Source organism: Capra hircus, chromosome 23 (genome assembly GCF_001704415.2).
Source record: "Capra hircus breed San Clemente chromosome 23, ASM170441v1, whole genome shotgun sequence".
Taxonomy (NCBI): Eukaryota; Metazoa; Chordata; class Mammalia; order Artiodactyla; family Bovidae; genus Capra; species Capra hircus.
Genome location: NC_030830.1, coordinates 5055317 through 5069118, shown reverse-complemented (window position 1 = coordinate 5069118; position 13802 = coordinate 5055317). Strand labels below are relative to the sequence as shown.

General features: G+C 42.1%; 1 protein-coding gene across 1 annotated transcript in view; it reads right to left on the bottom strand.

Moving 5' to 3' along the window:
- SYCP2L (synaptonemal complex protein 2 like) overlaps positions 1–13802 on the bottom strand; it is a 56178-nt gene that overhangs the window by 11934 nt on the left and 30442 nt on the right. The window contains exons 20-25 of the mRNA XM_018038503.1: positions 8818–8866; positions 7647–7797; positions 6830–6879; positions 4060–4189; positions 2932–3005; positions 2705–2774 (exon numbers count right to left, since the gene is read on the bottom strand). Of these exons, the coding sequence (XP_017893992.1) occupies positions 2705–2774; positions 2932–3005; positions 4060–4189; positions 6830–6879; positions 7647–7797; positions 8818–8866 (524 nt within the window). The remainder of the gene's footprint in view (positions 1–2704; positions 2775–2931; positions 3006–4059; positions 4190–6829; positions 6880–7646; positions 7798–8817; positions 8867–13802) is intronic.

The following is a 13802-nucleotide window of genomic DNA, read 5'->3' as shown; positions in this document are numbered from 1 at the left end:
AGGGAGCCTTCAGGGGCCCCGTAAGGAGGCTTTCTCTAGAGCTGCTGGGCACGTGTCACCTACAGGATCACCCCACAGCTGGTCCACGGACACCACAAACAACCAGGACGCCTTGCTTACACACAAGCCCACCCTGGGGCTGGCTCATTTTGCACACTCCCAAGAGCACTCCAGGATTCCTGCCTGGGAAATCGCACAGGACAGAGGAGCCTGGTGGGCTACAGTCCACGGGGTCACAAAGAGGCAGACACAATTGAGCGCCTAAGCAACAACAAAGGGCACTGACTGTCAGCATTCGTAAGACAGCCAGGCCTATTCGGCAGGACTGGGAGGAAGCACCCACCAGCCCCAGAGGAAGCGACTGGAGGCTGTCAGCACCCGGCCTGGCTGTGCAGGTTACAGAGAAAACGCAGTCCGCAGAGGTTCCCCGGAGAAAGAAAAGCATGGAGCATATCCCTAGAAAAGGCCTGGGAAGGCTTCAGGATCCCTAGCAGACAAGACGCATTTCTCTCCTGAAGCCAATCACTATAGACTAAATATGAAGACAGCAACACGAAACCTCAAGGGACGTAAACTCAAGGAAACGCTACTCCTCCAAAAAGAACACAACAATTATACAGTATTCTGGCCTGGAGAATTCCATGGAGTGTACAGTCCATGGGGTCACAAAGAGTCAGATATGACTGAGCGACTTTTGAAAAGAGATACAGCGACTGACCTCCACACACACACACACAAAAAGGAGCTCTGCAATTTGCCTAAAAAGGAATGCAAAACAGTTGCTCTAAGGAAGTCAGTTAGCTATAAGAACACTCAAAGGTGCAAACTTCCAGTGACAAAACAAGTTAAGCCCTGGGAATGAAATATACAGGCAGTGTGGTGACTACAGTTAAGACTTTACTGCACATTTGAAAGTTTCTGAGAGAGTAGACCTTAGAAGTTCTCATCACAAGAACAAGACTCATTATGTGTGGGGTAGGTGTTAACCACATTCATTGTGATCATTTGACAGCATGCATGAATAGCTAATGATTATGCTGTACACTTGAAGTTAATATGTTACCTGTCAATGATATCCCAATTTTTTAAAAAAGGAAACAGTCTACACTCTTTTGGAGTCCCAGAAGGAGAAAAGAGGGAAAAGGAGCAGAAAGCTATTTAAGAAAATAATGGCAGGCTTCCCAGGTGGCTCAGTTGGTAAAGAGTCTGCCTACCAATGCAGGGGACGTGGGTTCAATGCCTGGTCTGGGAAGATTCTACATGCCGCAGAGCAACCAAGCCTGTGCGCTACAACTATTGAGCCTGTGCTCTAGAGCCTGGGGACCACAAGTACTGAGCCCACGTGCAGCAACTACAAAAGCCTGTGCATCACAACAAGAGAAGCCACCACAATAAGAAGCCCAGGTACTGCAACCAAGAGTAAGCCCTGCTCACCACAGCTACGGAAAGGCCCCTGCAGCAATGGAGACCCAGGTACAGCCAAAAATAAATAAATATAATTTAAGAAAATAATAATGGCTGAGAACTTCCAAAATCTGGGGAGAAATTTGGACATCCCAGTTCAGGAAGCTCATAAACTCCCAAAAGATTCCCTCACAAAGACACACTATAACAAAACTGTCTAAAATCAAACACACAGAGAGAATTTCAAAAGCAGTGGAAAAGAATTCCTCATATACAAGGGACCCTCGGTTTTAGCTCCTAAGTCACGTCTGACTCTTTGCGACCCCTTGTAGCCCACCAGGCTCCTCTGTCCATGGGATTCTCCAGGCAAGTATACTGGAGTGAGTTGCCATGTCCTTCTTCAGGGGATCTTCCCTGCGCAGGGATCGAACCCGGCTCTTCTGCGCTGCAGGTGGATTCTTTACCAACTGAGCTACCAGGGGAGCCCCGTCCACTTGCATAGAGTACGCTTTTCCATTCTTTCACTTTGAGCCTTTGTGCATCCTCAAAGCTGAGCTGAGTCTCTGTAGACAGCATATAGCTGGGTCTTGTTATTTTTATCCATGAAGCCACTCTTCATTGCTTGATTGGACAGTTTAATCTATTTGCACTTAAAGTGGTCACTGATTGTTAAGGACCTACTAACGCCTTTGTATTGCGTGCTTTCTGCCCCTTTTGCAGTCCCCTCCTTTGCTGTTTGCTTCTGCGGTCCATTTTCTGCAGCGGTATGTTTTGATTCCCTTTGTTTTATCTTTTATGTGTCTACTATAGATTATCAGAAAAATGGACTTTAGGTTAAAAAGTGTAATGAGAAAACAGGGTCATTACACAATGACAAAAGGATCAATTCATAAAAAGAAGGTAACAAACTGTAAATATATATGCGCCCAATATCATGGCACCTATTTTACACAAACATTAACAGATTTGAAGGGAGAAAGCAACAATGCTATAATAGTGCAGGACTTCAATACCACCCCTGGGGTCAGAGAGGAGGTGCGCTGGGTGACAGGACTCGGATCCCAGGCTACGCGCTTCCTGGCACAGACTTCCGGTTTCGGGAGCGAAACCCCCGCTCCTCCCGTACCAGCTTACCACTTGGAGCAGGGAAGCAGACGGCACTGCCCTCTCCAAGGTCTGGCAACTATCACTCTGTATAGTGATTATATCTGCCTCAATTTGAATAACAGTCCTGTCAGCCAAAATCAGATTAATTTTGCTTAATTCTGCAAAAAAATAAAAAAGTTTAGAATTCTCTTACCTCTGTGTTCCACGTTTTGCAGTTTATGTTTGAAACTAGTACTTTTCATCAATGACTCTGGGGCTGTAGTCTTAAAAAAAAAAAAAACAGGTGGTCAGAAATACATGTATTTATGTCAAAATAAGCAACACATGGTATTACATCATCCCTTAAGAAGGAATAAGCCAGTACATTAAGTATAATATCAATTCTGGAAAACAGATAAATAACCAACAATTAAACAGTACCTTAGATTCATTTTCTTCAACATCTGAGTACGCCAGGGAAGAGAGATTGCTCAGCTGGCTGGGGCTGTGAAGTTCTGAGTATTGGAGAAAATGAATAGTTATAAGAGAATAAACATGCTAAGAAGCAAATGAGGAAATGACATTTCTCTATCAATCTATAAATTAAACTTCAACATACCCTGCCCCCTGTAAGGGATACAGTTATTTAAAAAAACTCAAACCAAAAAACACTTCATTATCTTTCAAAGTATACATGGGTATTAGGTTTACAGGTTTGCAGATAAAATGAATAGCCAGTTACCTCCAGTAGGTCAGCACCTTTCGTAGCTGCCCATGTGGCCCCAAACACGTGGCAGGAACTCTACCCTCTACTCTACTCTACTCACTGCTGTAGCCCTCTTGCCTCTCTCAGATCTGTCCCTTTGTTCCCCGTCCTCTCTAATGCTGTGTCTCCCTCGCTCCTATTTTTCTTTCCCCACTTCTTTTCTTCCAGTGGCAGCCAAATTAAGAGGCTGGCTCTTAAAATTAAGTTGCAGAATGATAAAGGTGAAGGAAACAATATCCTGACTCTCACCAATTTAAAAGATGTGAATTGTTTCAACAGAATACAGCGGAGGCTGAGAAAAACCTTATAAGTCAAAGGTCGGCACACCCTGACCCCCTCAGGTCAAATCCCGTCTGTCACTTGGTTTTATAAATAAAGTTTTATGGAAACACAGATACAGCCATTAGTTTACATCTTGTCTGTGACTGATTTGGGACTACGAACGCAGAGTTGAATAGTTGCAACAGAAACTCTAGGGGCCAAAAAAGCAAAAAATAAATACTACCTGTTCCTCTACAGAAAAAGTTTACCAAACCCTGCAATCAACCACCATTTGCATTTGTTGCAATTTTAAAAGCAGATGAACACCAGCAATTCTTACACACAAGGTGATCTCAAACGTTAAATGGAATTACAACACAAAGTCCTCTGTCTTTTGTTAATCAGGACAAGAAAGAGAAGATTAATCGATCATACCCTCACACTTTCTTCAACAGATATTAACAGAAACATATTTTGCTTTTTTAAACTACCATTTCCAAAATAGAATTTTTTTCTATGTAAATCAACAGAAAATCATATACCTGTTTTCTGGGCAGAATCTTCAGGAGTTAAAAAGGCAGAACTACTCTGAAATTCGGTTCCAGAAATTTTGGGAGGTGTGACATTATTTTGCCTGGAGGAATCTTTCCATAAGGGTGTTAGAATTTTAACCTAAAACATAGTACTTTTTACAAAGTGCTAACAGTCACAATCACTCACAGCAAGTTATTAAAACATTCCAAGACACTTCCAATATCCTTTTAAAAATGTTTAAGAATTGGACATGATCCATTTGAAAAAAGAAAGTTTAAGACCATAAGATCCCAGGGCTAGAAGCACATTAGGTCATGAATCAATAAACTAACTCAAAGCTGACTCTAAGTACTCAAAGTGTGGTCCCAGACCACAGCCTCAGCAGCACCTGAGAACTTGATGGAAATGCAAATTCTTAAGCCCCACTGACAACGCACTCAGTCAAAAACTCTGGGGACAGGTCCCAGCGATCTGCATTTCTGGTGACCATTCTGGTCATTCTGATGATCACCAAAGTCTGAGAGCCACTCCTCTAAACCAGGAGTCAACCAACTATAGCTCTACAGTTCAATGGGAATAAAGTTTTCGTAAATAAAGTTTAACTGGAACCCAACACATCCATGCACTTGAGTACTGCACATGTGGATGCCTGCAAGCTACAATGGCAGGGTTGAACAGTTGCCATAGAAACCCCCACCCAGAGAGACCAAAATATTTACTACCTGACCCTCCAGAGAAAAGGTTTGCCAACCCTTGCTCTAAGTTATTCTCTTAAACTCCAGCACAGAGATGTCAGTGTCAGCTATCAATGTCTCTATAAAATCAGCAATAGCCTCACTGAGAATCACCACAGACTGGCTGGCAGCTGCGTATCGTATATCTGTGGATTCTCAAAGCTTTGTTGTTTTTTGGTACCTAATTTTTTTTAAAGCTGTATATTGTTAAAAACTGTTCTTTGAGTCTATTTCTTTATTCTTTTTTTTTTTTAAGTGTTTTTGATGTGGACTATTTTTTAAAGTCTTTATTGAATTTGTTACATATTGCTTCTGTTTTACGTTTTGGTTTTTTTGGCTCAGAAACATATGGGATCCTAGCTCCTCAACCAAGGATCAAACCTGCACCCGTTGCCCTGGAAAGCCAAGTCTTAAGCACTGGACCACCAGGTAAGTCCTTCTGTGGTCTATTTCTAACTGATAACTCCTTATCCCAGGTTGAACTACTCAACAAATATGTAGGTACTTGCTCTGGCTTAGAGTTTGAGCTATAAACACTCCCTGTCATTGCAGAACATAAGAGTCCCCCTGGGCAGATGGAAGAAGGCTGGTAGGGGAGAGCAGACAACAAGCTATGATTAGAGCGCTGTGCTGCGCTAAGTCGCTTCGGTCGTGTCCGACTCTGTGCGATCCCCTGTACTGTAGCCCGCCAGGCTCCTCTGTCCATGGGATTTCCCAGGCAAGAACACTGGAGTGGGTTGCCATTTCCTTCTCCAGGGGACCTTCCCAACCCAGGGATCAAACCCATGGCTCCTGCATTGGCAGGCAGGTTCTTTACCACTAGCGCCACGGCCAGATCCCATCAGAACACTAAACACATTGTATTTGTGTACAGGTGAGCAGGGTGCTGTTGATGTCCTCAGAATCCCAGCGCTGCCTGTAGAAAAGCCTTATACACTTCACACTATATTCTGTAGTGTGTCTGTGTTTTCGTGTGTATATACCCATACATATAAAATACATATATTTATACATAAATGTATGTATTCTATATATATGTACAAATTATATATAATATACATCACATAGTATATACATGTGATTATATATCACATTATATACCATATATAAAATATACTTCATATATACATGATTATATGTTATATAGTGAAAGTGAAAAGTGAAACTAGAAAATTCTTGAACACTTTGCACAAATTCTGTAGTGTGTGTCTGTGTGTCTGCATACACACACACATATAAAATATGTGTTACATATATACATGATTATATATATAATACATAATCATGTGTATATGTTTTATATATGGCATATGTGATATATAATCATATACATGTAGCATATGATATATATTACATTTATATACATGACATATTATATAAAATATAATCATATACACACATACTATACTATATTCACTATATCTCATTTCATTCAACAAAGGACAAAAGCCAACTGCTGAGAGAGGTAATTCAGCTAAAAACATGGTAAAGTAATCTTTAAATTGGTCTGGAGGACACTCATGTCCATGTTCTTAACTGCTTTCCTATAAAACAAGTATAACTGAAAGAATTTAAGAAACCTTCAGGGTTTATTCAATATTTATGTAAGCCTGAAGGTAGTTCAACCTCTGGCAACATAAAGATTCAAATAATTAAAATCTTTGTGAATAACATGTCCACAAACTGAAAACTGAGAGAAGAATTAAATCAAGAAGTTTATTTTAATACAAATTCAAAAGAGCACCTATTTGTAGGAAATCAGAATAGCCCAGATTTCAACCATACTTCATAATAACCATCTTTCAATAAATTTTCAACCAAAGAAAAAAGATCCTAAATCTTTGCCCAAGATTCATACTAAATGTGTGGAACTCCTTGATGTTTCTACCGAAAGTAGTTTACATACTAGTAAACCACTGGTTTGTCATTTTTCGATTCCAGAAAGGAGTTTTTTTAAATAAAGGTCGTTCAAACCTAAACAGATCAACTTGTTTCAAACTTACCCCATAAAGGGCACAGGGCACCAAAGAAAGCATTTACTCACTTGATCTTTCTCAAGGTCACTGCCACGACTGGGAGGAAAAGGAGGCAAGACTAGAATGAAAGGAAACAAGAGCCCAGTGGATCAGTTTACTTATGAGAAACACAAAATACACTCTAGAAGCAACCCCCACTTCCCGCGCTGAAATGTCTAACTCTCTAATTATTCAGCCTTGTTCCTCTGGCCAGCGTGAATTCTTTGCTCCAGATACTGTTTCTGAACACTCTTCCCATGTTCTTGCTGCTGTTCGGTCGCTAAGTTGTGTCTGACTCTTTGCGACCCTACGGACTGTAGCACGCCAGGCTTCCCTGTCCTTCACTGTCTCTCAGAGTTTGCTCAAACTTGTGTCCATTGAGTTGGTGATGCCAACTAACCATCTTGTCCTCTGCCACCCTCTTCTCCTTTGGGCTGCCATCTTGCCCAGGGGCCGGCCCATGTTCTTCTGGTTTTACCTAACCAGAATGCTTCCTCTTCTCCATACTTCTTCAAATCCTATTCTTTTCCCAAGGATCAGCTGAGGTCCCACCCAGCCTTCCTTGAAGCTTTTCCTGAAGATTTCAGCTTATGTCAGCTGACATCAAACTCCTCTTATCTGAACTCTTTACTCCATTTATCTGCAGTTCATATTTCACAATTATTGGTCAATTCCATATTCTTTAGTACTGTTTCACATATCAACATTTTCCCTCTCCCATGTAACAGTAGCAGGATCACGTGATCATATATCTCGTTGATGCCCTTTCCCATCACATCCCACAAAAGTAATACCTACTGATTCATTTGAAAAGCTACTGGAAAGAAAACATATTACCAGACTTACTTCTTATGTTGCTCCTTCTGGTTCTTGTCTTTTTCCTACTGGGATACGACTTCAAGGATTTCCGCTTTTGGTCACCGGCCCAAGACAGCTCACTGCCACTACTACTTGAATCCTGATCACTCTCCGAGAAAAGGTGTTTCCTATAATCAGACTTTTACAAACACAGGTGATACAAGAGAACTGCTGAAAGGATGCCGGTAGCATTTATGCACAATTAAACACATGACTATGAAGTTAGGCAAAAGAGAAGTACCTCCTTGAGAAGACTGGCCTGTCTTACATAATAAAAGGGCACCCAAGTACAGAGAAGGGAGAAAAAGAAGATGATTATATCCTTAGGCAGCTGCTGTTGTAAAAGATAATAAAAGCCTCTCTAATCATAACTGTAGAGATGGTAGGGAACTTTCCAAAAGCTGGTGCGCCTGATTACTGAGCTACCACCAACTTCAAAACGCTAGCCCATAGGACTGAGAACTACAGTTAAAAGACAGCCAGAAGGAACTTTGCTTGTTTGGAATCCATGATCTCAATTTTAGGAACAAAAATCTCATTTCCTGTTCCCATACATATTTCTTTTGCAATGCACTGATGATAGACTTAAGGCACTCTGCTTCCCAAAGGAAGAGCAACAGAGAGAGAGAAGCAGGCAATGTAGAACAAAACATCATTGACTTAGAGCAAAAAAATTTCTTTTCAATTCATTAACACTTCTGATTCTAGTCAGAGGAAATCTCAGCTGCTAGAAAGCCTTTAACACTTCTCTTTTACTTCATAATCTTCTTTTAAATTTACTTTTAATTTGGAGGATAATTGCTTTACAATGTGGTGTTGGTTTCTGCCATACAACAACATGAATCAGCCTTAAGTATACATGTGTCTTTTTTGACAAAGCAAGGACAGACTTTTGGCTCAAAGCCTAATACAAGGAAAAGTATCACAATTCGATATAACTTTGCTATTCTCCGTTGTACTTACTTGGGGGCTTTACCAACTATTTGTTAGAATTAACCCTGATTTTCCACTTGACAGTGAAATACTTCCTTTTAAAAAGACCTTAAAATAAATTTAACTGAGAAACAGAAAGGCGCAGAGCCAAGGCAAAGTTCGAAGATGGTATGCAAATAACTAAGACGGGAAGGACTGCCCGAAACAGTGAAAGTGGCTCCATTACCGACATCCTTGTTTCTTGCTTTCTATTATCCTCAAAAGCAGAATCTTTCCTGAAAGCAAAACACATTGAATTAGCGGAACTGTGGCACTGACAGCTTCACCCTTCTTTTTTCTGCCGTGTGCCCTTTGCATGCTGTGAGCCCAGTGCACGGAAAGCACCCCATTCTGTGGCAAACTTCTCGTCTTGCAATCCATGTCTGTACATCTTCTGCCTGCCAACAATTCACTATTGAAAACAAAACCTTTGCTGAGCCCATCTCCGTGAGGCATATAACGACGAGGACGGCAGGACAAAATGAGCAAGGCAGCAGTTTCCTACCCGGTTCTGTCTTAGACGCAGCTGGGCGCTACAAAAGCCTTTCCAGATGATTAGTGACATCAAGCATCTTCTCACACACTTCTTGACCATTTGCATATCTCCTTTGGAGAAATGTCTGTTGAAAGCCTTTCCCCTCTTTTTTTAATCAGATGATTTTTTCGGCGGGGGAGGTGGAGGGGGTGGGGCGGGGCTATTGAATGTAACCATTCCTTATATATTTTGGATATTGACTCCTTATCAGATTACATGGTTTACTATTATCTATTTGCTAGCATACAGAGAGAAATTAGATTTTTGTATCCCAATCTTTTTTTAAGGTTTTTAAAATAACATTTATTTCTTAAAAGTTACCACATTTATAATAGGAAACCAAAAAACACAAGGAGCCACAAACAAAGGGATTCATAATCACAAGTACTTTACCATTTGGTGTGTCCTTCTAGGGCTCTTGTAGCTTTCAATTTTGTTAAATTGGGGAGTTGTTTAATGGGGACAGCATTTCAGACAGGGAAGATGGAAAAAGCTCAGGAGATGGACGGAGGTGACGACTGTACGTACAACAACGTGAGAGCGCTTAATGCCCAGAACATACACTCACAATGGTGGAGACAGCAAACTTTACATGATGCACACTTTACCACAATTGTTTAAAAAGTCAGCCCTATACTAAATGTTATTGTGCATGTGTGTGTAGTCTGAACGGGGATAGAATAGGATAATCAAAGAGCTAGTTTAAAATCCCACTTGGAGACTATCGGTAGAGGGGGAACTTTAAGGAACTTTGGGAGACCAACATACGTTAATGATCACCCCAGGAAGCAAATGGAAAATCATAAAGCAAAGCAGGCTTGCTTAACAATGAAACTAACAACAAAAATACACATCAAGTCAACGATGTTTGCATCCTGCCGGTTGAGGTCACTAGGTTAATGATTCCTAGGACATGCTCCTCTGCATACATTAAAAACAAAAATACAGGGGAAAGGTGACATTCCGAAGTGGAAAACCCTCATCATACTGATTGCTATTGTTTAGTCACTAAGTTGTGTCCAACTCTTGGCGACCCCGTGGACTGTAACTGCCAGGCCCCTCCCTCCGTCCATGGAATTCTCCAGGTGAGAATGCTGGAATGGGTTGCCATCTCCTTTTCCAGGGGGATCTTCCTGACTCAGGGATCGAACTCACGTCTCCTGCATTGGCAGGCAGATTCCTTACTGACTGACTCACCTGGGAAGCCCCATTAGACTGATAGCTGACATGATTTACCATAGTCTAGCATACATAACCATTCTTCTGCTGATTTGAATAGTGCCATGATGTTCCCAGTTTGACCATGTAGAGACAAGAAAATTTCCCAGCCTGACGTGGAGGAAGAGACGATGATGGAAGCTTAACTCAAAAATAAGGAAGATGATGGTCTTCTCCCTGCTGTTCCTTTAATTATAAAAATGTGAAGCGCTCAAAACCCTCTCATCTGCCTGCAACTCGCACCTTTTTAGCCAGAGCATGCTCAGCCATTTCTGACTCTTTGGGACCCCACAGACTGTAGCCCTCTATCCAGGGAATTTTCTAGGCAAGAACTAATAAACTCTTTCCTTACCTGCCACTCTGCTTCTCATTAAGTTCCTTATGCATTGAGACAGAAAAACCTGTGCTCTTCTGAGCCCTGAATTGCATTCTGCAGTTTCAGTCTGAATGTAAAAGCAGTTGTACGTGCTGTTTTACTTATTGCAACACGAAAGAGTTAAAAAGCTCTGAGCAGTACCCAAGATTTCTTTGCCGTAAAGGCATCTGAATGTCCCTTTTAATTGAGGTACTCATTTACAGACAGAGAAACAGAGACCCGGCGATGAACAGATTACTCCAGTCTGGAATCCTTAGCTCAGAGTCTGCGGTGGTTTTGCTAGATGTTCTCGGGGAATGAGTACCCTCCGGAAGACGAAGACCTACCCTCTGCTCTACATGGACATATTCCGTAGGACAACAAGTGAGCAGCCCCTTCCCAAAGGCAAATCTAGACTTCTCGGAGCAGCAGCAACAATGTTCCACGCTTCTCAGAAGGAGACAAAGGATTCTCAGATTCAAGCAGGGCTGGGGAGTTCTCACTGCTGAACGGAGGATCAGACAGGCACAGAGAAGGGCAAGTTTCTGGGAGGAACAGAGCCTCAGAAGAAGGCTGCAGCGTCGCCTGAGCGCAGCACACTTCCAAACCAGGCTGCATAGGCTCCAGCTCCCACTCCTGCTTCGGCGGGCAGGAGAGGAAGAAGTAAAGCCGCGAGACACCTGGATAACTCTACAGATCTGAAATGATGAAACACTAGATGCCTGGACAAGAAAGCATGACAAGAAGGAAGCGGAGTGGTGGGGTAGGTCTCTGCTCTCTTCTAATTGAAAAAGACCTTTGACCAGGAAATGGCTAGCTTCAGCGATGATATAAAAACACTCCTTTTTAGTTCCTGGACAGCCTGACACATGTAGGCTCTATTTCTGGCTTCGAACTTTCATTTTTTTAAGGTCAGGCAGGAACAGGTTTCACAGCGTGACAAAGAGTACTTTAAACTAACAGTATTAAAGGAGAAATAGAGCTGTTCATTGGTTAAGCATCCGCCTGCAATGTAGGAGACACCAGTCCGATCCCTGGGTCGGGAAGATCTCCTGGGAAACAGCAGGAAACAGCAACCCACACCCCTATGCATGCCTGGAGAATCCCATGGATAGAGGAGCCTGGCAGGCTGCAGTCCACGGGGTCGCAAAGAGTCGGACACGATTGGGCACAAATGCAGGTCCTAGAGCTGCATATGTAATTTACAACTTGGAATTTGCATATGTAAATTGCATATGTAATTTACAATTATGTATAAATGGTAAACCCTTGAAGCCCCCAAATAATAAATGCTGACACAAATACACAACACAGAAAGATATCTAATAATTCAAAGAAGAATGGTGTTTGGGAGGTAGAGTCATAACAATATATAAAAATTAATGAAGTAAATAAAGGAAATTTCACTCACTGAGGATCCTTTGTGGGACTGTGTGGTTCCGGTAGAAAGATAAAGAAGCAGCCCACATCAGTACTGGATTAGTTCATTCATTCCTTACTTCATCCATCAATGAAATTATATTACCGAACCTACTAATGAGAAAGTCTAGCAACCAGAACCCTCAAAGACTGTTGGTGGTAACGTGGAATGCTCTAAAGATACTGGAAAACATCTTGGCAGTTTTTTAAAAAGTTAAATATACACCAGTGATGATCCAGCTATCCCACTCCTATATATTCACCCCAGAGAAAAGATAACATAATTTCCATACAGAGGAGTTTCCCAGGTGGCACAGTGGTAAAGAACCTGCCTGCAATGCAGGAGACTGGAGACCAGGAATGCAGGATTCCTGGGTCAGGAAGATCTCCTGGAGAGGAAATGAAAAACCACTGCAGTATTCTTGCCTGGAGAATCCCATGGACAGAGGAGGCTGACGGGCTACAGTCCATGCAGCTGCAAAGAGTTGGACATGACTTAGCAGCTAAACCACCTCCACCTCCACACACAGGCTTATACACGAAGCCTAAGGGCTTTACTTGTAACAACAAAAAAACTGGAAACTCAAGTGTCCATCAAGAGGAGAATGGACAGACAAGTTGTGGTATATCCATACAAAGGGCCCACTATTCTCCACAGCTCAATAACACGAAAGAATGAACTGCTGATACAACGCGAAGAGTCTCAAAATACTAGGTTGGCCAGTTTTTGTTCAGATTTTTCTATAAGTGATGAGAAAACCAAACAAACTTCTTGGCCAATCCCAATAATTACAATGAATGAAAGCTGCTAGGAAAGAAAAAAAAAAGTGCCTCCAGTTTGATTCCATTTAAGTAAGATTTTTAAAACTACAAACTCATCTATAGTGACAAAGCAGATCAGTGATTGCCAAGGGTGGGGGTGGGCATGGAGAAAGAGGGAGGGATTTCCAAGGGGCAGAAAGAAATTCTTGGAAATGATGGATATGGTCCTTATCTTGATTGTGGTGATGGCTCCCAGGTGTAGACAAATGTCAAAACTCAAACTGTACACTCTCTATATAGGTACATGTTATTTCAATTATGTCTCAACAAAGCTGTAAAAAAAAAATCACATATATGGCCCATTCTTCAGAGGCCTACATAGAAAAGTGGCAAATAAATTAGAGCCAAGCAATACGCACTTTCTGTCTAGGAGTATCCAGTGTTCTGCTAGGGAAAACTACATCACCAAAGATAACATTGGGACTACGATTTCCTGCCCCAGTGGACCATGCTTTGTCAGAACTCTCTACCATGACCTGTCCGTCTTGGGGGCCCCTGTATAGCATGGATCATAGCTTCACTGAGTTATGCAGGCCCCTTGGCCACAACAAGGCTGTGATCCTTGAAAGGGGTAGAGACCCACAGGACAAGAGAACACTCCAGCCCTGCTGAAATTATTCACCGAAAACTGCACACAACGCTCTCTCCTTGTGTGGGGCATGGCCACAGGCAGGAAAGGGGAAAACCCAGACAGTCAAGTTGCAATTAATGAGTCACATTAACAACAATCTACGTGGTTTACGGGCTTCCCTGGTGGCTCAGATGGTAAAGCGTCTGCCCACAATGCAGGAGACTCGGAGTTCGATCCTTGGGTTGGGAAGAT